This window comes from Heptranchias perlo, chromosome 37, assembly GCF_035084215.1.
Source record: "Heptranchias perlo isolate sHepPer1 chromosome 37, sHepPer1.hap1, whole genome shotgun sequence".
NCBI lineage: Eukaryota > Metazoa > Chordata > Chondrichthyes > Hexanchiformes > Hexanchidae > Heptranchias > Heptranchias perlo.
Genome location: NC_090361.1, coordinates 15,262,258 through 15,286,616, shown reverse-complemented (window position 1 = coordinate 15,286,616; position 24,359 = coordinate 15,262,258). Strand labels below are relative to the sequence as shown.

At 49.2% G+C, this 24,359-nt stretch overlaps 1 protein-coding gene across 3 annotated transcripts; it reads left to right on the top strand.

The window, feature by feature from the left end:
• The first annotated feature begins 203 nt into the window (after positions 1-203).
• Positions 204-23,546, top strand: LOC137304314 (lysophosphatidic acid receptor 1-like). 3 transcript variants are annotated; one of them, XM_067972856.1, is made up of 2 exons: positions 204-538; positions 22,667-23,546. In XM_067972856.1, the coding sequence occupies exon 2, from the start codon at positions 22,699-22,701 to the stop codon at positions 23,461-23,463; it is 765 nt and encodes a 254-aa protein (XP_067828957.1). In that variant the 5' UTR covers positions 204-538; positions 22,667-22,698; the 3' UTR covers positions 23,464-23,546. The 3 variants fall into 3 exon arrangements, with proteins under 3 accessions (XP_067828957.1, XP_067828958.1, XP_067828956.1); XM_067972857.1 differs by lacking the exon at positions 204-538 and adding an exon at positions 2,257-2,279; XM_067972855.1 differs by lacking the exon at positions 204-538 and adding an exon at positions 17,400-17,684.
• The last annotated feature ends 813 nt before the right edge of the window (positions 23,547-24,359 follow it).

The window sequence follows — 24,359 nt, the reverse complement described above, 5'->3', positions numbered from 1 at the left end:
GAAATTTTTGTACGCAGTGAGTTGTGTTTTGGAATCAGAGAGCTGGGGGAGTGGGACAAATTGGATAGCTCTTTCAAAGACCGGGCACTGGCTCGATGGGCTGAATGGCCTCTTTCTGTGCTGTAACATTCTATAAGACTTGTGCACCACACAGTATGTTAATGCTGGTGTGTTCAGTGGGAAATAATTCAGGTTTTGTTCTTGCGATGGCCGTGCCCACTTGCAATGTTTACAGTGGCTGTTAAACTGTAAATAGCAATCTGTCCCGGCCTGTAACTAGGCAACGGTGAGAGCTTATTCCTTATTGAGGTGGCAGGAAAAGGCTTGACTCTCTGATGTGCTCGATGGCCTTTTGAGGGAGTCTCTGGTTCCCTGTGTTCACTGGGAATGCTCGACTTCAAGGACGGAGCTTGTTCCTTACACAAAATGCCGGGAGTGTGTGTTCGCTCAGATTCTGGAGCAGTCTGGATCGGTTAGAGGGCAAGTGAGTCGTCGACCAGTTTCTCTTCGTCCGCTGATTAAACTCTGCCGCCAGCTGGTCAGTGTTCATTGTTTTCCTTCTTGTCCCTTAAATGGTTTGTTTACTGATGGTTGTGGTGCACGATAAGTGGATAAGACTGGGGTGTAGTACTGAGTGGAGATGGATGTCATTGATATTACAGTAACTATAGGGGATGGGGCATTGATATTACTGTAACTATAGGGGATGGGGCATTGATATTACTGTAACTAAAGGGGATGGGGCATTGATATTACTGTAACTAAAGGGGATGGGGCATTGATATTACAGTAACTATAGGGGATGGGGCATTGATATTACAGTAACTATAGGGGATGGGGCGTATTACAGTAACTATAGGGGATGGGGCATTGATATTACAGTAACTATAGGGGATGGGGCATTGATATTACAGTAACTATAGGGGATGGGGCATTGATATTACTGTAACTATAGGGGATGGGGCGTATTACAGTAACTATAGGGGATGGGGCATTGATATTACAGTAACTATAGGGGATGGGGCATTGATATTACTGTAACTATAGGGGATGGGGCATTGATATTACTGTAACTATAGGGGATGGGGCATTGATATTACTGTAACTATAGGGGATGGGGCATTGATATTACTGTAACTATAGGGGATGGGGCATTGATATTACTGTAACTATAGGGGATGGGGCATTGATATTACTGTAACTATAGGGGATGGGGCATTGATATTACTGTAACTATAGGGGATGGGGCATTGATATTACAGTAACTATAGGGGATGGGGCATTGATATTACAGTAACTATAGGGGATGGGGCATTGATATTACAGTAACTATAGGGGATGGGGCATTGATATTACAGTAACTATAGGGGATGGGGCATATTACAGTAACTATAGGGGATGGGGCATATTACAGTAACTATAGGGGATGGGGCATATTACAGTAACTATAGGGGATGGGGCATTGATATTACAGTAACTATAGGGGATGGGGCATTGATATTACAGTAACTATAGGGGATGGGGCATTGATATTACAGTAACTATAGGGGATGGGGCATTGATATTACAGTAACTATAGGGGATGGGGCATTGATATTACAGTAACTATAGGGGATGGGGCATATTACAGTAACTATAGGGGATGGGGCATTGATATTACAGTAACTATAGGGGATGGGGCGTATTACAGTAACTATAGGGGATGGGGCATTGATATTACAGTAACTATAGGGGATGGGGCATTGATATTACAGTAACTATAGGGGATGGGGCATTGATATTACAGTAACTATAGGGGATGGGGCATTGATATTACGGTAACTATAGGGGATGGGGCATTGATATTACAGTAACTATAGGGGATGGGGCATTGATATTACAGTAACTATAGGGGGTGGGACGTATTACAGTAACTATAGGGGATGGGGCGTAGATATTACAGTAACTATGGGGGTGGGGTGTATTATTGTAACTATGGTGGATGCGGCATTGATATTACTGTAACTGTAAGGGGTGGGTGTAATTGGATTGTACGCCTGCGGTCCGTCTGACTGGTCCAGTGACGACGCCTATATACGATGTTAATGCCAGAGCCAGTGTTTGTGTTATCTCCTGCCACAAACACATGTCAGCACAAGTGATGTGCTTCCCATTGAGCAGGAAGGGGCTGTTTACAGACAAACATTGTCCTCTCCGGATTTCTTGCGTCCTGTGGATGCTATAAATCAAGGACCAATTTCTGTGTTGACGTCTTTCCTCCCCCTCCTCAATTCTGTCAGGTTGGTCACCTTTTCCTTTAATTGGTTTTACTGAAGGAGTCTTGGCACAGTCGTGGAAGTGTAACAAGTCCCTGTGGTAATGCACGGTGACATCGGTGAGTATTGTGCTCAACGTTTATTGGTGTTTACAGTCGTACGGTTCAGTACTGTGGAGAAAGGCCATTCAACCCATCTAGCTCACCCTTTGATGGAAATTGAAAATCCTCCAATCCCTCCCCATCTCAGTGTCCAACTGGCTCATGGTGTTCCCCCTTCCCAGAGACTGTCCCAGATATCAATCGCTCTTTATGTGAAGGATATCTATCATAAAGTTGTCTTTCTCCAGTTTGTACCTTTTTGTCCCCTTGTTCTGCAATTGTGGTTTAATTCGAAGTAGTGACCGAGGATGAACTTTGTGTATTCTACCACTTTTTTTTAAAAATGAGGGCCTGTTTCATTTACCTCCTTTCAGGACTGAGCAGCCCTTGTTTTCTGATTGTTGCATTACTCCAGTTTACGGTGGTGCCATACTGGGCAGGTCAGGCCAATGTTGCAGTAAGTGTCCACCAACATTTCCCTGGTATTTCTCAGCCCCACACTCCCCCGGCACCTCGGGTAAATCACTGCCTGTTTCTGAATCGTGTGGACCTCTGGTCGACACCTGATCCAGGCAGAGTTGGTGCCTTGTCTCTGTGACGCTCGTTTTTGGTTGGGGATTAGTCCTTTGCTCTCTGTTCTCCCAAGTCCTTTATATTGCACCCCCCTCCCCACCTCCGTCCAGTCCATCCTTTGGTGACCCTGCCTTCAGATGTCTTGGTCCCCCAAGTCCCATCCCCATCCACCAAGAGTATCCTTCACACAAAGGTACAGTTGCCAACTCTGGTTGAATGTATTCCTGGAGGTTTCATCACATGACCTGCCCCCACACTCCTACCATTGGTCACCCGACATGTCCATCCTCACGGTGCCCCGCCATTGGAGAGCACAAAGACTCTTTGTTGCCCAATTGGACGATTCTTGACTGTCAGTCAAACAGCCTTTTTTCCTGTCTCCAATATTTTGATAATTAATAAACAGAAATGTTCAAAGAAAATGAAAAATAAATACTTTTTTAATGCCCCTATGATTTTTTTTCCTCCCGGGCTTTTGCTCACCAACAGTGTCCTGGAGATTAATCTTCAATTCCTGGAGGGTTGGCAACCCTTACACAAAGGGCCATGCAAATTTGGAACTCTGTTCTCTACCCCCCCCCCCCCCCCCCCCCCCAAAAGGCTGTGGATGCTTGGGGTCAATTGGAATTTTCAAGACTTGAGGTCGATAGCCTTACCCAACAAAAATCTATCAAAGGAGGGTAACTGGAGTTGAGGTACAGATCAGCTATGAACTAATTGAATGGCAGAACAGGCTCGAGGGGCTGAATGGCCTACTCTTGTTCCTGTGTTCTTTAAAACCATACTTTTCAACTGTGCCTTTTGGGCACTCCCCTCAACTCTTTACTGTGTTCAGGGTGAGCTCTCGATTCCAATCGTCCTATTGGTGCCAGTTCCCCCACAGGAAGTGACAACACCCAGTATTCCTTTTACCTCTCTTAATTCCTTCAGTTTCTCTCCCTGTCTGATGGCATTGACTCTTGCTGGGGTTTAAGTTCCATTGGTTGACTCTTAACTGCCCTCTTGAAAGTCACTCGGACGTATCAAACCGCTATTAAATAACACTGACTGCAGTGGGTCAAGAAGGCGGCCCACCCCCACCTTCTCAGGGCAACTTGGGAAGGGCGATAAATGCCGGCGATGCCCACATCTCAATGAATTTTTTAAAAAAAACACCTGCCCATTGATTCGCCCTGGGCCTTCTATACGCTCTGTGGCTCCTTCACCCTCTGTGTAACTGAGCCTCAGCACTATATGGACAGGGGTCCCTCTCGCTCGCTGGGATAACTTGGCCTCCCGACGGCTTTCCCTCGCTGCCTTATGTTGGGGAGAGGGAGGGGACAGCGCCGAGTCCGACTCGTAACGCCCGACACCGAGAGCACGAGACTGCATGAGATCGTTGTCAGAGCAGTGAAGGGGAAATGGGCAGGGTGAGTTGTTGAGGATTGTGGCTGGGATTTGTTTGACCAAGGATGCTACTTATAACTTAATGAAGACTTTGCAATACACTGGGCTCCACAGCCTCTCTAACCTGTGTATTTATAGCCCCCGGTTGCTATTCAGTGTGGCTCTGTAGATCTGTGGCTTTTGATTTTTGCCTGCCTTTCTCTTTTTAATGTAGTGCCGAGCGGTTTGGCTAACTGCAGAGAGCTAGCAAAACCCGCATGGCTGTCGCCAGACTCCCTCCTCCCTGTACCACGACGGAGCACGGGCTATCTGCCCTTCGCTGAGAAGAAAGGAATGGAAATCCTTGCCCGTGTTCGCTCTTTATTTTTCTGTTCCCCTTCCTCTCCAGAAGGAAGGAACTCTCGTTTCTCTCGGGTGTCGACTGTGGCTCAGTGGGTAGCACTCTCGCCTCTGAGTCAGAAGGTCGTGGGTTCGAGCCCCACTCCAGAGACTTGAGCACATAATCCAGGCTGACACTCCCAGTGCCGTACTGAGGGAGTGCTGCATTGTCGGAGGTGCCGTCTTTCAGATGAGATGTAAAACGTCCCAAGGACATCTATTCAAAGAAGAACAGGTGTCCTGGCCAATATTTATTCCTCAACCAACGCACTAAAACAGATTATCTGGTCGTTTATCTCGTTGCTGTTGGTGGGATCTTGCTGTGCGCAAATTGGTTTCCTACATTACAGCAATGACTACACCTGAAAAAAGAACTTAATTGGCTTTAAAGCGGTTTGGGATGTCCTGAGGTCGTGAAAGGTGCCATAGAATTTCTTCCTCTCTTTTTTCTTTCTCTCCTTTCACATCCTCAATGTCGCAAAGTGCTTTGCAGTCAATGAATAACTTCTTGAAGTCCAATTATTGTTGTAATGTATTAGGCCCTGGTGAGACCACATCTGGAGTGCTGAGCACAGATCCAGTCTCCTTCTCTCACAAAGGATATTGATGTGGAGATGCCGGTGATGGACTGGGGTGGACAAATGTAAGGAATCTTACAACACCAGGTTATAGTCCAACTGTTTTATTTGAAAATCACAAGCTTTCGGAGGCTTTCTCCTTCGTCAGGTGAGTGTCCTCACCTGACGAAGGAGAAAGCCTCCGAAAGCTTGTGATTTTCCAATAAAACAGTTGGACTATAACCTGGTGTTGTAAGATTCCTTACAAAGGATATTGAGATATTGGAGAGGCTTCAGAGAAGGGCAATGAGGCTGATCCTAGAACTTCAGGGAATGGTCTGAGGGGAGACTGGTGACCCTGGGTCTTTACTCAAAAAGAGAAGACTGAGGGGCTATAATAGAAGTGTTTAAAATTGAGGTTTGGACATATTGGACCCAAGTAAGGTTTCCTGCTGAATACAGAATTTAAGCACAAGGGGTCGTATTCACAATTGATTAAATTACAAAGCAAACTCCCTTAGATTCCGCCCAGCCATTTGCCTCATTTCAGGTTCAAGTCATGTCCAGGAGCTCTCGTCTTCCCCCATCCACCCTGCCGCCGCCCTGGGGAGGGAGGGAGTGAAGAACCAGGAATGGGTGATTGGGGGACAAACCTTGGGGAGCACAGGAGCTGCAGGTCAATGGCTCTTGTTTTGCTGTAGCTTCCCCCGCCCTCCCCCCGAGGCCAGTTTAACGAATTTGGAAAGCTTACCTTCGGTATTGCTGCCAAGAGCCCCCGGGGAGTTGGGTCAGGTCACCAGTCAGAAACGTCCCAGTGAGCCTGATAGCTCCTGTGAACACTCTCTCTGTTTTATTATGTAACGAAGGAGTGAGCGAGTTAAGTCCGCTCTTATGTGCTGTTGGCCAGTGAGCTGCTTTTCCTTGGGAGGAGAGGAAGGGGAACCCGGCGGAGATCAGAACAGCAGTGCACTGTGGATTGCTCGTTGGATTCAAGAACATAGTGAGTGTGAAAGTATCACTGAACCAAAGTAAATAATGGCTGTGGGGCCAGGTTACTCACTGTTCCTGGGCACCTTACCTCACTCTGGGCAGGGAACGATCTGATCTCACATGCCAGAGCTTGATGAGTGGAGCCAAAAACATATTTAAAAAAAAAATAAGGAAGGATGTGGTTAGGGAGACAAGCAATCGGCACCCACGAGTCTGAGGGTTTGGGGACTGAAGTTAGGAAACCTTTGACCGTCGCTAAATTTGGGAAGAGCTTTCCCTTTGATTGTCCAAAACTATCTCGGGGGGTGGGGTGAGCGTAATGTCCGTAACAGGAGTCTTTGAAATAATGTTTGAGAGATCGAGGGGGATGATCACTTGGAAAGGAGTGAAACAGGAGAGTGTTCTGAGCTAACTGCCTTGTGTTCAAGGAGATTGTTGCTTTGGCAGGCAGAGAACAATCAGTCCCTTATATACCTGGAGTTTCAGGAAGCTTTTGACCCATGACCCCTGCACTCGTTGACTTACATTGGCTCCCGGTCCGCAACGCCTCGATTTTTAAAAATTCTCATCCTTGTTTTCAAATCCCTCCATGTCCTCGCCCCTCCCTATCTCCTTAATCTCCTGCAATCCTCCGAGATCTCTGCGCTCCTCCAATTCTGACTTCTTGCTTATCCCCAATATCCTTTGCTCCACCATTGGCGGCCGTGCCTTCAGCTGCCCAGGCCCTAAGCTCTGGAATTCCTTCCCTTAACCTCTCCGGCTCTACCTCTCCTGCCTTCTTAAGACGCTCCTTAAAACCTACCTCTTTGACCAAGCTTTTGGTCACCTGTCCCAATACCTCCTTATGTGGCTCGGTGTCAAATTTTGCCTGATCGCTCCTGTGAAGCACCTTAGGACATTTTACTATGTTAAAGGTGCTATATAAATGCAAGTTGTTGTTGATCAGGCTCCACATCTGCCATTAACTGGTGAAAGTAGAAAAGTCACTCGTTGCCATCCAAGTAGCTATGGGGAAAGTGCGGGGGCTGTGGGACTTAATTGGATAGCTTTTTCGAAGAGCCAGCACAGGTGCAATGGGCCGAATGGCCGCCTTTTGTGCTGTAAGATTCCATGAAGTCAGGCTGTGATTGTGGAGGACAGTGAGATGGTGATTACAATGACGTAGATTGCACCCTTGTAGTGAGTCACGTTATCGCAGAGTGTGTAAAAACGGAATTAGTCCCACCACAGCGCAGGTCAGCGAATCGTAGGGAGCCATGTAGCCCAGTTTGCCGATGATGCAAAGATTGGTGGTGTAGACGGGAGTGTGGAATTACAAAGATGTTAATTGATTAAGTGAGTGGGCAAAACTGTAGCCGATGGATTTCAACGCAGGTAAGTGAGAGGTCATCCATTTTCGGTCCAACAAAGGATCGATCCGAGTATTTTTTAAATGGTGAAAAGCTCGGAACAGGGGAGGTCCAAAGAGATTTAGGGGTCCGTGTACACAGATCACTAAAAATAATCAAAAAGGCAAATGGAATGTTAGCCTTTATAACTAGAGGGCTAGAATATAAAGGGGAGGAAGTTTTGCTACAGTTATACAAAGCTCTGGTTAGACCACATCTGGAGCACTGTGTACAGTTCTGGGCACCGCACCTTAGAAAGGATATGTTGGCCTTGGAAGGAGTGCAGAGCTGATTCACCAGAATGTTACCAGGGCTCCAAGGGCTAGCCTTGTATTCCCTGGAATATCGAAGGTTAAGGGGTGATTTTGATTGAAGTTTTTAGGGTTTTGAAAGGAATTGATAGGGTGGAGAAACTTTTTCCGCTGGTGGGGGAGTCTAGGACAGGGGGATATAACCGCAAAATCAGAGCCAGGCCATTCATACGAGAAGTTAGGAAACACATCTTCATGCAAAGGGTGGTAGAAGTGTGGAGAACTCTCTCCCACAAAAAGCAATAGATGCTAGCTCAATGAATAATTTTTAAATCGGAGATCGATAGATTTTTGCTAGTCAAGGTTATTAAGGGAAATGGAGTTGAGGTACAGATCAGCCAAGATCAAAATGAATGGCAGAACAGGATCAAGGGGCTGAATGGCCTCCTCCTGTTCCTATGTCTCCCAATCAGAGTTATACCTCAGAGAGCAGCAACATGGCAGAAATTGAAAGAAAAAACTCTCATTTATATAGCAACTTTCACAACCTCAGGTTGTCCCAAAGTGCTTTACAGCCAATGAAGTACTTTTTGAAGTGTAGTCACTGTTGTAATGTAGGAAACACGGCAGCCAATTTGCGCACAGCAAGATCCCACAAACAGCAATGAGATAAATGAGCAGATCATCTGTTTTTTTTAAAGTGATGTTGGTTGAGGGATAAATATTGGCCAGGACACTGGGGAGAACTCCCCTGCTCTTCTTCGAATAGTGCCATGGGAGCTGTTACATGCACCTGAGAGGGCAGACGGGGCCTTAGTTTAACGTCTCGATCGAAAGACGGCACCTCCGACAGTGCAGCACTCCCTCAGTACTACACTGAAGTGTCAGCCTAGATTTTATGCTCCAGTCTCTGGAGTGGGACTCGAACCCACGACCTTCTGATTCAGAGGAGAGAGTGCTACCCATTGAGCCACAGCTGAACTACCACAAATCCCCAAAAGAACACGCCCAGTGGTTTAAAGGCTCCCATCCAGCTCAACAACAACCACAACTTGCATTTATATAGCGCCTTTAATATAGTAAAACATCCCAAGGCACTTCACAGGAACAATTATCAAACAAAATTTGACACCGAGCCACATGAGATATTTGGACATGTGATCAAAAGCTTGGTCAAAGAAGTAGGTTTTAAGGAGCATCTTAAAGGAGGAGAGAGAGGTGGAGAAGTTTAGGGAGGGAATTCCAGAGCTTAGGGCCTAGGCAGCTGAAGGCATGGCCGCCAATGGTGGAGCGATTAAAATCAGGGATGCGCAAGAGGCCAGAATTGGAGGAGTGCAGAGATCTGAGGGTTGTAGGGCTAGAGGAGGTTACAGAGATAGGGAGGGGGGCGAGGCCATGGAGGGATTTGAAAACAAGGATGAGAATTTTAAAATCGAGGTGTTCCTGGACCGGGAGCCAATGTAGGTCAGTGAGCACAGGGGTGATGGGAGAACGGGACTTGGTGCGAGTTAGGAGATGGGCAGCAGAGTTTTGGATGAGTTCAAGTTTATGGAAGGTGGGAGATGGGAGTGCGGCCAGGAGAGCATTGGAATAGAACAGTCTGGAGGTGGTAACTGCATGGATGAGGGTTTCAGCAGCTGAGACGGGCGATGATATGGAGGTGGAAGTAGGCGGTCTCGGTGATGGAGCGGATATGTGGTCGGAAGCTCATCTCGGGGTCGAGTCGGACGCCAAGGTCGCTCAGTGCGATACGAATCCGCAAAGGTCAGGTAGGCTCACCTGGAGTCACTGCACATGTACAGTGGACAGGTTTGAGCTCATTTCTGATGCCTTCCAGAGTGGAATAGCCTGCCAACATTGGCATTTCAGCGACCCCCCCCCCCCACCAAAGTTGCAAAAGATTGAGTGCAGCTGTGATGCTGCTCATGGTCAAACATCCTGTAAACACTCACTTCAACGAACGATTGCCAATTGCAGTTCCCAATGCACTTGTAAGGCAGTGCCCTTAGAACGGGGGTAGCAGTGACCGTGTCTATACTGGGTAAGGCCCAATCCCAACACCATTCAACAAGGAATCTCCCCGTAAAGAGGCATCACCAGTAGAAATTCAAAATAATGAATCCAATTGGGAATTCAGGAGAAACCTCTTTACCTAGAGAGTGGTGAGAATGTGGAACTTGCTACCACAAGGAGTAGTTGAGGCGAATAACATAGATGCATTTAAGGGGAAGTTAGATAAACACGAGGGAGAGAGGAATGGGAGGATATGCTGATGAGATTCGGTGAAGAGGGGCAGGAGGAGGCTCGTGTGGAGCATAAACACCAGCATAGACCAGTTGGGCCGAATGGCCTGTTTCTGTGCTCTTTTTGTAATTAGATGAGAAAAATTGGGCCTATTCTCACTGGATAAGAGAAGGTTGGGAGGTGATATAACAGCTGATTTTAGGAATCTAAAGGGACGAGATAATGCCGACCCTGACTAGCTGTTTCACATTGTCCAGAACAGTAGAACCAGAGGACATGGCCTGTGCTTGAAGGGGGAGTAATTCAGAACTAATCTGTGAAAACATTATTTCAGTGTCTATGGGACAGACTCACCAGGGAGCTGGTGGAAGGAGACGGTTAGTGTTGATTCATTCAAATGCAAATTAGATAGATTTGTTTAAAAACATTTTGGGATACAGTATGTGAGTAATTTGAGACGACAGATATGGTCTCCGCCCCTGCCTCAGCCCATCTACCGCTGAAACCCTCGCCCGTGCCTTTGTTACCTCCAGACTCGACTATTCCAATGCTCTCCTTGGCCGGCCTCCCATTTTCCACCCTCCATAAATGTGAGCTCATCCAAAACTCTGCTGCCCGTATCCTAACTCGCACCTGTTCACCCTTCACCCCTGTGCTCACTGACCTACATTGGCTCCTGGTCCGGGAGCGTCTCAAATTTAAAATTCTTATCCTTGTTTTCAAATCCCTCCATGGCCCTCGCCCCTCCCTATCTCTGAAACCTCCTACAACTCTGGAATTCCCTCCCTAAACCCCTCCGCCCCTCTCCCCTCCTTTTGGGTCACTTCTTAAAACCTACCTCTGACCAAACTTTCGGTCAGGAAGGATATATCGACATTGGAGATTCTCTTGAGTATAGAAGGTTGAGGAGTGATCTGACCGAGGTATTTAAAATGATAAGATAGGATTCGATAAGGTAGATTCAGAGAATCCAGAACAAGGGGGCGTAACCTTAAAATTAGAGCTAGGCCGTTCAGGGGTGATGTCAGGAAGCTCTTCTTCACACAAAGGGGAATGGAAATCTGGAACTCTCTTTCCCCCCCCCCCCCCTAAAAGCTGTGGACGCTGGGGATCAGTTGAAGCTTTCAAGACTGAGACTGATCGATTTATCTTGGGTGAGGGATATGGAGCAAAGGCAGGTAAATGGAGATGAGTTACAGATCAGCCAAAATCTAATTGAATGGTGGAACAGGCTCGAGGGGCTGAATGGCCTGTTCCTACGTCCCTCTTCGTTGTCAGTCGTATCAAGGAGCTCTCTGATCTCCAAGCTTCCAAAGGCCGCCACCCCTGTCTTTTCACAGATCCTGACCGGCCGGTTTTTTAGTTGTCTCTATCTGTACCGGATTAACCCTGGTTGCTTTGCCTCGTGCTAAGTGGGCCATGGGACGGCAGTTGACAAATTGTCCGCATCTCATCTCGTGCATTCCTTGGCCAACTGGTCCACGATGCCCAAGGGCATTCGAGTGGCCGCTGGTTCCGTTTTATGTTTGCGAAGTCCCTCCTCTCCGGACCTGCTGCACTTGTTCCTGGGAAAACGCGTTCGTTTATAATCTCAAACTTCATTTATCTCATTGCTGATGGTGGGATCTTGCTGTGCGCAAATTGGCTGCTGTGTTTCCTACTTTACGACAGTGACTACACTTCAAAAGTACCTTATTGGCTGTTTCATCCCCTGAGGGCATGAAAAGCACGATATAAATGCAAGTTCTTTTACTTTTAACTCTGCGACAGTGACCTCCTGATCGTGTGGTGTACTGCCTCGTTCCAGCATGTGTGAAGCGAAGGCCAGAAGCCTGTCTGAAGGATCAATTTGGAGGTAGTCCGAGCCAGTTTTAGGACAAAGAGGCAATTGAATATCGAGTGGGGCACTCGCCCATCCCTGCTCTGTGCACGGACGCGGTCAGAGGTTGAATAATCTTGTGGTTGCCTGGAGACTTGGCCCGGTGGCTGTCTGGAGGAATGCTGACGGCTGCTAATGCTTATCTTGCATCCCTTCAGGGATTTAATACATTTGGAATGAGCTCGTGACTTTACAGGATGCATGTGATTCATCGGAAGGAAGGAGTGGGAAGGCGATCTCTTCTTGGGCACCTGTGTGTTTTAAAAAAAAAACTAAACCTATTTTTAGTTTGTTTTGCTGCCGGGGGGGTCGGGTCGGGTCGGGTCAGGGTGCGACGCAAAGAGACGGTAGATTTGGCTCTGAATATCCGTGAGGAGGAGTGATTAGCAAATCAAATGCACTCCAGGGATTCGGCAAATACAAGTCAGCATTTCAAGCCCAAGGATGTCTCCTTTAAGCACCGTGTCCGTTGAGGTCAATGGGGTCGGGACATAGGAACGTTCCGGCCATTCGGCCCCTCGAATCTGACCCGCCATTCATTTAGATCACGGCTGATCTGGATCTTAACTCCATTTACCCGCCTTGCTCCATGTGCCTTGATCCCCGCTCTGCCACCCCCCAAAATCCACAGCTTTTCTTTTGGGGGGAGGGGGGAAAGAATTCCAGATTTCCACTCCCCTTTGTGTGAGGAAGGGCGCTCTCCTGGTTTCACTCCTAGACGGCCTGGGATTTAGAGGTGAAGTTTGGGCCTTGCAGGCTGTGGGTGAGGGGCAGGAGCCATGAGGCAGAGCCCTCGTGTCGGTGGGGGGCTCTTCAATTTGCGGAGGTGGTGGGGGGGGGCGCGGTAACGAGGGAATGGAGGTGAGATGGCCGAGGGGGGGGGGGAATCTGGTGGATGTAATCGAGATGGCAGCTAGTGTAAAAGGGGGTGGGGCCTGCAACGCTCCCAGAGGGATATGGTGCCATAGGATTAATGAGAGGGGGGGTGGCAGGGGGTGATTGTGACTGATAGTCAGTCAGGAGGTTGCTCACACTCTGAGTGGAAGGATAATGGAGTTAAAATTGCTGGAATCAATTAAACGCGGAGTGCTGTGATGGGCCGACCAGGGTCGGGTGGATGAGTTTGGGGATGGACCTCACCGTTCTCCCTCATTGGTATCTGGAGCTCGACCCACCCAAAGCTGGGCTGGGTCCTGGAGGGAGTATACCGAGCGTAACATTGGGATCGAGCACTGGTCTAACACTGGTGGGGCGAGCAGCCCATTTGAGGTGATGGGTTAAAAGAATCGTCACCACAACACTGAAGAGCCCTGGATTCAGGATGTCCCCCTCTCCCCGGGGGTCACTGGGACACTGAGTCAATCAGCGGTAACACTGCTGGTGTCATAGATATTATCAGCACAGGACTGGTTTCAGGTGTAATTCCTTCAATTAGTTAGAAACCACGGCAACCATGGAGGGGGTGCGGAAGGAGCGGGGGAGAAGGGCGCAGTTATTGAATAGTGTTTCAGTAAAGGAAGCTTTACTGCCGTGTGAACTTTTTATACAGAAGCAGCACTCTGCTCTCCTTTGGTGAGTCAACGAATGTGATTTTTGTCCTCCTTCCAGGCCTGGTCTGTACAAGTCAGTCACTGACACCCTGTAGTAACAGCAACAACAACTTGCATTTATATAGCCCCTTTAACGTAGTAAAACTCCCAAGGTGCTTCACAGGAGCAATTATCAAAAAAAATTTGACACCGAGCCACATAGAGAGATATTAGGACAGGTGAACAAAAGCTTGGTCAAAGAGGTAGGTTTTAAGGAGCGTCTTAAAGGAGGAGAGAGAGGCGGAGAGGTTTAGGGAGGGAATTCCAGAGCTTAGGGCCCAGGCAGATGAAGGCACGGCCGCCAATGGTGGGAGCGAGGAAATGGAGGGATAGATTAATCCAGTCGGATTTTATTGGGGAGTTTGTGACTACAGTTCAAAAGTAGTTCATTGGCTGTGAAGCACTTTGGGATGTCCTGAGGTCGTGAAAGGCGCTATATAAATGCAAGCCTGCCTTTCTTTTTGATATGAGGGCCTCTTGTGTGACGCTGGCTGGATATAACCAGGCGCCAATGTAGGTCAGCGAGCACAGGGGTGATGGGTGAACAGGTGCGAGTTAGGATACAGGGAGCAGAGTTTTGGATCAGTTCAAGTTTATGGAAGATGGGACTCTGGTCAGGAGAGCTGGTGAATTCCGTTTGACTGTGTTTCCATGACAACGTGGAGTGACAGGACTCTGATTGTAGAGCTGTGCAGGAAGATCATCAGGAGACTTGGTTTATAGATCCTGCAAAATGGACCCAGCTCTTATCCTCAAAATGAGTGGGGAATAGAAATAACTTGCATTTATATAGCGCCTTTCACAATCTCGGGACGCAATGGCTGACGATTTGTACATACTGGTCTCTTGGATTTCACTGTTACTTTGAGTTTCAATCTGGCACGAGCCCCCTCACTCCCACCATCCATAGACCACACGCCATTGAGAATACCTCGGCCCATGTCCTCCCACGCACTAAGGCCGATATCACCGTTGCTCCCGCTCTTGCTGAGCTTCACTGGCTTCCCGTGTCCCAGAAAAACCATTTGGAAATTTGCACCCCGCCTTTGATCCGGCCTCTCTGACACCGAATTACTTCTCGTTCTCTGCTTCAAAGCTGGGCCTTCCTTCAGCTGCATTGGCCCCACTGCCCAGAAACCCTTCCTCCACCCTGCTTTCAATTACCACCCTGAAACCCTTTTCTTTGTCTTTGTGTCCCTCTCCTCTTTCCCTTTATCTCTTCTCTTTTCTCCCCCTCTCTTTCTTTATCCCCCCCCCCCCCATCCATACCTTTGTTGCCTCTAGACTCGACTATTCCAATGCTCTCCTGGACGGCCTCCCATCTTCCCCCCCTCCGTAAACTTGAGCTCATCCAAATCTCTTCTGCCCGAATCCTAACTCGCACCAAGTCCCGTTCTCCCGTCACCCCTGTGCTCGCTGACCTACACTGGCTCCCGGTCTGGGAATGCCTCGATTTTAAAATTCTCATCATTGTTTTCAAATCCCTCCATGGCCCTCGCCCCTCCCTATCTCAGTAACCTCCTTCAACCCTCCGAGATCTCTGCGCTCCTCCAATTCTGGCCTCTTGCGCATCCTCGATTTTAATCGCTCCACCATTGATGGCCGTGCCTTCAGCTGCCTAGGAATTCCCTCCCTAAACCTCTCCGCCTCTCTCTCCTCTCTCTGTCCTATCCCTTCCCCTCAAATTTCTTACAAACTAATTGACTGATGGGTGTGGGAATGGACGACATTCAACCGGGATGTTCTCCACCGAGCAGCCTGAAGTCTCTCTCCCTTTACGCCCCAGGCATGAAAGTTGAGGATTTTCCTTTTGCTGCCTGTTGCTTGAACAAAGTGAGTGTGGAGCAGGTTTGCTGATAAAACTTTAACATCCGATCACATTCCTGACTTTGTTTGGAACAATGCTGTTTAAACTTGTTTGGCGATCAGGATATTGTGGCAGCTGCAAGTCTGAAGTGATTAAATGAACCAGTTACACTGATCACTGGACCTCTCTCTCTCCCTCTCTCTGTCTGTCTCTCTCTCTCCCTCCCTCTCTCTGTCTCTCTCCCTCTCTCTGTCTCTGTCTCTCTCCCTCTCTCTGTCTCTGTCTCTCTCCCTCTCTCTGTCTCTCTCCCTCTCTCTGTCTCTCTCCCTCTCTCTGTCTCTCTCCCTCTCTCTGTCTCTCTCCCTCTCTCTGTCTCTCTCCCTCTCTCTGTCTCTCTCCCTCTCTCTGTCTCTCTCCCTCTCTCTGTCTCTCTCCCTCTCTCTGTCTCTCTCCCTCTCTCTCTCTCTCTCTCTCCCTCTCTCTCTCTCTCTCCCTCTCTCTCTCTCTCTCCCTCTCTCCCCCTCCCTCCCTCTCTCTCTCTCTCTCTCTCTCTCCCTCCCTCCCTCCCTCCCTCTCTGTCTCTCTCCCTCTCTCTGTCTCTCTCCCTCTCTCTGTCTCTCTCTCTCCCTCCCTCTCTCTCCCTCCCTCCCTCTCTGTGTCTCTCTCTCTCTCTCTCTCTCTCTGCTGGAGCTGTGAAGCTCGGGCAGGCCCTGAGTGTGAGACTTTGTAAGATGAACCCGGGGGAGAGGTCAATCTAAATGCGATTCACTGCAGTGGGCGTCCAAGCAGGGGGGAAGTTTCCTGAACTGCCAGCAGGGCCTCCGTACCTCAGAAGGTCAGGCCCTCTCCCCTCCCCCTCCCTGTGAGGTGAGGGGAGGCCCCGTGTTGGGCTGGGAGAGTGGGCGAGCAAGCAGGCAGGCCTGAGCTGGGATGGGCTTGGGTTTTTTTTTTGATGTCAACTAGTTGGATCTTGGAGTGGGCACTCCTGGGGGCAGCTCTGTGACCTCACCAGTCTGCAGCCAGAGCTCCAAACTAACACAGGCCCCATGTGTTCTGAAGTTGGCCAAACTGCTCCCAGGAGGACCGTCCGACCCGAGCACTGAACAAAGCTGGTTTTAATCGCAGCTCCTTTTTTATGTGGCCAAAACCTTGACTCTTTCACCCCCCCCCCCCCTCCCAGTCTGAGCTGGGTTCAGACACTCCTTGTTGTGACTGTCCCAAAGGCCCTTGGCCCGGTTTCTGCTTCTCTTGGTTTCATTTGCGCGGCTCACAAGACAAGAGCTCCCTCTGTGCCTCCGGAGAGCCCGGACCAGACGTGCGCAGTAAATAACGTGATGTTTTACTGGTGGGGCGGTCCCGGCTTCACACCGTGTCTGAGCCTGATACAGAACCTCTGTCTCTCACCCTGTGTGTGTGTGTGTGTGTCCAGGTCACCGTCCCGGTGGCTGAGGGGGATAACGGGCCCACCTCTGAGCCATGCGGCCAAAGTCGGCCGAGGTTCGTTGCTGGGGCAACGGCTGGGGAGGGGATAGGGGGTCGCCAGCCCTCCAGGATTGCCCTGGAGTCTCCAGGAATTGAAGATTAATCTCCTGGACACCACGAGCAAAACCCGGGAGAACAATCATAGGGGCGTTAAATAAATTGTTCTCCATTTTCTTTGAACACTTTTGTTTATTAGTTATAAAAATACTGCAGATAGGAAAAGGCTGCTTGACTGACAGTCAAGCATCATCCAATTGGGTAACTAAGAGTCTCTTCCCTTTCCAATTGGTGGGGAAGGCGGAACTCCGCAAGGATGGATGTGTCAGGCGACCAATTGAGAGGGCGTGGGGGCGGGGCTACATGAGGATGGATGTGTTGGGTGACCAATGGCGGGCATTTGGAGCAGGTCATGTGATGAAATCTCCCAGAATACGTCCAACCAGAGTCTGCGACTGTAGGAAGGGCGGAGCCATCACTCCTTGATTAGGAAGATGATCAGAGGTCTGACTGTCTTTCCAGTCAAGTGTGTGGATATTGGGTAAGGGCAAGGGCAAAGGAAGGAATTTGTATAGCGCCTTTCACAACCTCAGGATGTCCCAGAGCGCTTGACGTTTGCAGTGCATGGCACGGTGGCGCCAAGGCAACCGTCCGTGCTGCCCAGCTTCGCCGGAGAGCGTAAAGTGCGCCGATAGAAATGGCAGCCCTCCTTACCCGTCCGCCGCGGCGTGGCTGAAACGCCGCGCGTTTTAACGTGGCGTCATGGACCGACGTTTCCCGCGCTCTGATCACCCTGTGCAGTGAGAGGTGGGTTTCTGTTTAATCGGGGAATGTGACCCCTCGTCATCCTGTGACGTTGGGGCAGTGATTGGAGGGATTCCCATTGTCTGGAGTTAGAGAGGTCGACACAAAACTAGGTGGGATCGTGAGTTGTGAGGAGGATGCAAAGAGGCTTCATGGTGATTTGGACAAGTTGAGTGAGTGGGCAAATACATGGCAGAGGCAGTATAATGTGGATAAATGTGAAGTTATCCACTTCGGAAGGAAAAACAGAAAGGCAGAGTATTATTTAAATGGTGATAGATTGGGGAATGTTGATGTACAAAGAGACCTGGGTGTCCTTGTACACCAGGCACTGAAAGCAAACATGCAGGTGCAGCAAGCAGTTAGGAAGGCAAATGGTATGTTGGCCTTCATACAGGGCCTTGGTGAGACCACATCTGGAGTATTATGTGCAGTTTTGGTCTCCTGACCCAAGAAAGGATATACTTGCCATAGAGGGAGCGCAGCGAAGGTTCACCAGACTGATCCCTGGGATGGCAGGACTGTCTTATGAGAGATTGGGTCGACTCGGCCTGTATTCACTCGAGTTTAGAAGAATGTGAGGGGATCTCATTGAAACATAAAATTCTGACAGGGCGAGACAGACTGGATGCAGGGAGGATGTTTCCCCTGGCTGGGGGGTCCAGAACGAGGGGTCACAGTCTCAGGATACGGGGTAGGACATTTAGGACTGAGATGAGGAGAAATGTCTTCACTCAGAGGGTGGTGAACCTATGGAATTCTCTACCACAGAAGGCTGTGGAGGCCAAGTCACTGAATATATTTAAGAAGGAGCTAGACAGATTTCTAGACACAGAAAGCATCAAGGGGTATGGGGAGAGAGCGGGAAAATGGTACTGAGATAATCAGCCATGATCATATTGAATGGCGGAGCAGGCTCGAAGGGCCGAATGGCCTCCTCCTGCTCCTATTTTCTATGTTACTTGGCTATTTTCATGAACTCGACTTACCAGGGATGAGGGACTTCAGTTATGTGGAGAAGCTGGGATTGTTCTCAGAGCAGGGAAGGTTAAGGGGAGATTTAATAGAGGTGTTCAAAATCATGAGGGGCTTTGATAGAGTAAATAAGGAGAAATTGTTTCCAGTGGCGGGAGGGTCGGTAACCTGAATTTAAGGTGATTGGCAAAAGAGCCAGAGGGGAGATGTGAATTTTTTTTTAACCCAGCAAGTTGTAATGATCTGGAATGCGCTGCCTGAAAGGGCGGTGGAAGCAGATTCAACAGTAACTTTCAAAAGGGAATTAGATAAATACTTGAAGGGAAAAAAATTTGCAGGGCTACGGGGGAAGAGCAGGGGAGTGGGACTAATTGGATAGCTCTTTCAATGAGCCGGCACAGGCACAATGGGCCGAATGGCCTACCTCCATGCTGTAAGATGCTATGATTTATACAGCACCCTTTTTAAGGTAGGAAAATGTCAGAGGGGCTTAATCGAAATGAAACATGACATTGCGACAAAGAGGAGATACTGGGATAGGTGACCAAAAGCTTGGTCAAAGAGGTAGGTTTTAAGGAGGGTCTTAAAGGAGGAGGGAGAGGCGGAGAGGTTTAGGGAGGGAATGCCAGAGCTTAGGGCCTAGACGGCTGAAGGCACGGCCACCAATGGCGGGGCGAAGGGAGTGGGGGATGTACAAGAGGCTGGAGTCGGGAACGGGGAGCTGGGAGGGTTGGAGATTAGAGGCAGAGGCCATGAAGGGATTTAAACAAGAAGATGAGCATTTTAGATTTACAACACGTGAGGGGATACGAGGCCCCTCCCACTGGAACGGCTCAGTAATATTTGGATTCTGTGCAGACAGTGCCATTGGACAAAGACTTCCTACGAGTGGCCCCTCCCTCCTCCCCTCCAAGGCCAATACACCCTCCTGAGGTGCAGAGTCCCAAAACTGAACGCAGTACTCCAGGTGGCCAAGGATCTGTACTGCTGAAGCATCACTTCCTCCCCTTTTGTATTCCAGCCCCCTTGAGATAAAGGCCAATAACTTTAGCTGCAGTTCTAATTATTTCTGGAACTGATCTGTCACATTTCACAGGTATATATGAGGGAGTGGGTTGTACCTGTGCTCTGTTGATTTGAGTTATTTGTTGATGGTGCACGCACATGTATCACAACTGGAAGTCACATCTGGATTAGTGGCATCAGGAGTGAAGCTGAGGGTTGGATCCAATTGCAGATTCCCTCCCCAAACCCCATTTTGGAGAGCATGTCCATCATGTATGTGTGGGATATTCTGTCACATGCCTTCTCCTGGTCCAGGCTGATCAGGCAGATGTTCACCCCCCTGTCCTGTACGTAGGCCAACGTGTCCCTGAGTAGCGCCAGGCTATCAGAGATCTTCCTGCCGGGTACGGCGCAGGTCTGATCGGGGTGAATCACCACCTCCAGGGCTGACTTGACCCGATTGGCGATGACCTTGGACAGAATTCTGTAGTCCACGTTTAGTGAGATAGGTCGCCAATTTTTGATTTCTTCCCTCTCCCCCTTCTGCTTGTAGATGAGGGTGATGATGCCTTTCCTCATGGAGTCTGACATGCTGCCTGCCAGGAGCATACCCTGGTCTGGGCCTATCTAGTCCCACAGAGCCGAGTACAACTCCACCGGCAAGCCGTCGCTTCCGGGAGTCTTACTCTTTTCGAAGGAACAGACGGCCTTTGTCAGTTCGTCCAGAGTTAGCGGGTGATCCAGACTCTCCCGCTTGCTGTCGTCTAGAACCTCCGTGATAGACGACAAGAAGGACTGGGAGGCCGCGCAGTCTGTGGGCTTCGCGTCGTACAGTCCGGCATAAAAGGATTTGCCCTTGAGTTGTGCGTTCAGCAGACCCCTGCCTCCACTCTGCTTCAGTCCCGTGCCCAGAACCATCCTGCCGGGGCGGCCTGTTTAACAGGCTGTGAACCGGTGACCCGTGATAACAGGTAGGACTGGAATGGTGAAACAAGAGGCTAGATGTGATCCTGATTGTACTGGATGGTTGTGCTGATTGGACATTGTATCTCTTTACTCGAATAACTAACTGCACAAAGCAGCTCGTTAAATGTGTGGCAATATGGGATGTTTGAGAGAGGCGATAAGGTGATGCATAAATACTATTCGTGTCTCCGTCTCTATTTTAAAAACAGTGACCACATTTCAAAAACACTTCATTGGCTGTAAAGCGATTTGTGACATCCTGAGGTTGTGAAAGTCGCTTTTTAAATGGGAGTGTTTCAACTCTGTCTTTCTTTCTTGTGCTCTATATCTCTTTCCTCTGTCCCTCTGTTTTCTCCCCTCTTCACGGTCTTCCTTCTATTAAAAAAAAAGTAAGAGAGAATGAAAAATAAAACCATCTCCACGTTGGGAGAGGGCCTTGAGTTTAAAGGGAGCTGGTGATTGGGGGCAAATTAATATCATTCCTGATGTGGCTCTGGGCCAGTCCTCTGGGAGCTTGGAAAGCCCCTTTAGTAACAACTACACCTGCCCTCTAGATATCTGGGGAGGGCCTGCAGGACACCGGGGGGGCGGAGGGGGGCTGCGGGACACCGTGGGGGGCAGGGCTCAGTGACGTTGGACCATTGCCCTTCATTATGGGTACAGTTTCCTGACGTTCTCTGGAACCCTGACATGTTCTGCTGCCCTGGTGTTGAGGGGCACGAGTCCTGGGATGGGTGGGGGGAGGGCCAGGGCTCGTTGGAAGAGTTCACGTACTGGAAATGATGGGAGTAAGTCGGCGGTGACCAAATCTTCCTTTGCTTTGTTTTTAGGAGGAATGTTGGGGGTGGGGGAATGCGCCGCAGTTTGAAATGGAATATCGTAGAATACGCGAGACGCGATTCCGCCTGTCGAATTGGGACCGAGGCCTACTGAAGTGATTGAGCAATTGTTTGGTATCCTTGGAACCCAGGAAGGCCCGAGGTTTGACCCTTGACCTGTCTGGAGCTAGCGGGTCGCGGAGACTGGGACCTACAGTTGCCCTCTGCTTCCCCGGGCTAGAAGAGGCAAAATCGGCCGAGGTTCCTGCTCCTGACCGGCTGCCCTACGTCCCCTCCCCCCTCCTGGAAAGTGCGTACGTGTGGGTGTTGGGTAAGGGGTTGCCAACCCTCCAGGATCGGCCTGGAGTCTCCAGGGATTGAAGGTTAATCTCCAGGACTCCACCGCGAGCCAAACACCTGGGAGAAAAATCACAGGGGCATTAAATAAATTGTTTTTTTTTCATTTTCTTTGAACTCCTGTTTATTAATTATAAAAATATTGGAGATGGGGGGGGGGCTGGAGAAAAAGGCTGTTTGGATAATTCTTGACTGTCAGGCAATCGGGTGACCAAGAGTCTTTTCGCTTTCCGATTGGCCGTGGGAAGGTGGGGCACCACGGGGATGGACATGTCGGGCGACCAATGGCGGGAGTGTGGGGGCGGGATGGTTGGAGGCAGGAGGTCATGTGACGAAACCTCCAGGAATACCGCCAACCAGAGTTGGCAATCCCAGTGTTGGGTGAGTTCGCTCCTTGTTCCTGGCTATCCTGCCCGTGCTTGCTGTCAAGTGATGGTTAATTGGGCCAGGTGATAGCACCCAATGAACAGGCCTCAGTAAGGGATCGCTGCCTTGACCGAGATAAAGATTTGCATTTATATAGAGCCTTTCACATCCTCGGGGCGTCCCAAAGCCAGCAAAGTATTTTTGAAGTGTAGTCACTGTTGTAACGTAGGAAATGTGGCGGCCGATTTGCGCACAGCAAGATCCCACAAACAGCAATGTGATAAATGACCAGATAATGTGTTTTGTTTTTGATGATGGTGGTTGAGGGGTAAACATTAAGGAAAGGAGAGGAGAAAATTGGTGGTTTTGGGGGTCGAAGGGGAATAAAGAGAAACAAGGGGGTTTGGAAATGATCCACCATAAACCAGGAGTTCAGTCCAAGTGTGGAAAATACGATGGTGGCTCGGTCTAATTTTCCGTTTGTTTTTCTATCTGCAGGTGCAAGCCGAGATCGCGAGAGGGGACTCGCTATGGAGCAGTGCTTCTACAACCAAACCGTCTCGTTCTTCTACAATAGAACCGGCAAAGAACTGAGCAAGACCTGGCGGACCAAGGACATGCTGGTGGTCTCCCTGGGCCTCTTGGTGTGTGTGATTGTCATATTGGCCAACATCCTGGTCATCACGGCCATCGCCATCAACCGCCGGTTCCACTATCCCATCTTCTACCTGCTGGCCAACCTGGCAGCCGCCGATCTCTTCTCCGGCATCGCCTACATGTACCTCATGTTCCACACCGGCCCGCGCACCAAGGAACTCACCGTGAGGACGTGGTTCATGCGGCAGGGCCTCATCGACACCAGCCTGACCGCCTCGGTCGCCAATCTGCTGGCCATCGCGGTGGAGCGCCACCAGACGGTCTTCCAGATGCAGCTGCACAGCAAGATGAGCAACCAGCGGGTCTCCATCCTCATCGTCTGCATCTGGGTCACCGCCATCTTGATGGGCCTCATCCCCAACATGGGCTGGAACTGCGTCTGCGACCTGGACAGCTGCTCGCGCATGGCCCCGCTCTACAGCCAGAGCTACCTCATCTTCTGGGCCGTCTCCAACCTGGTCATCTTCTGCGTAATGCTGGTGGTCTACCTGCACATCTTCTGCTACGTCAAGCACAGGACGCAGCGCATGTCCCAGCACACGTCCTTCCAACCCCGGCACAAGGAGACCATGGTGAACCTCATGAAGACCGTGGTCATCATACTGAGTGAGTCTCTTCCTCCTTCCATTGCTACGTAGAATTCACAGGACAGAAACAGGCCATTCGGCCCAACAGGTCTATGTCAGCGTTAACGCTCCACACGAGCCTCCTCCCACCCCTCTTCATCTCACCCTAACCTTCTGTTCCTTTCTCCCTCGTACTTATCGAGCTTCCCCTTAAATGCATCTATGCTATTCGCCTCAACTACTCCTTGTGGTGGTGAGTTCCACATTCTCACCACTCTCTGAATAAAGAAGATTCTCCTGAATTCCTTATTGAATTTATTAGTAACTATCTTGTATTTATGACCCCTCGTTTTGTCTCCCCCACAAGCAGAGTTTCTCTCCGTCTACCCTATCAAACCTTTTCATCATCTTAAAGTCCTCTATCAGGTCACCCCTCAACCTTCTCTTTTCTAGAGAAAAGAGCCCCAGCCTGTTCAGTCTTTCCTGATAGTCAAACCCTCTCAGTTCTGGTATCCTCCTTGTGAATCTTTTTAATACTTTTTCCAGTGCCTCTATATCCTTTTTATAATATGGAGACCAGAACTGTACACAATACTCCAAGTGTGGTCTAACCAAGGATCTATACAAGTTTAACATAACTTCTCTGCTTTTCAATTCTCTAGAAATGAACCCCAGTGCTTTGTTTTATGACCTTGTTAACCTGTGTTGCTACTTTTAATGATTTGTGAATCTGTACCCTTTGATTCTCTATCCCCTTTGTGGCCTCCTTATTCCTTCTACCAAAATGCACCACCTCACACACTTCTATTGAATTCATTTACCAATTACACCCCCATTCTGCAAGTTTATTAATGTCTTCCTGTATTTTGTCCTCCGTATTAACTATCCATTGCTAAGTCCTGACTTTATTTTCTTTTAAGAAAGTTTAGTTTGCGCAATGCAATTAAAAGGGAAGAACATGCATTTGT

What these genes read in the sequence shown, in the direction of transcription:
- LOC137304314 (XM_067972856.1), top strand. Translation starts at nt 22,699, where the DNA reads ATGGAGCAGTGCTTCTACAACCAAACCGTCTCGTTCTTCTACAATAGA.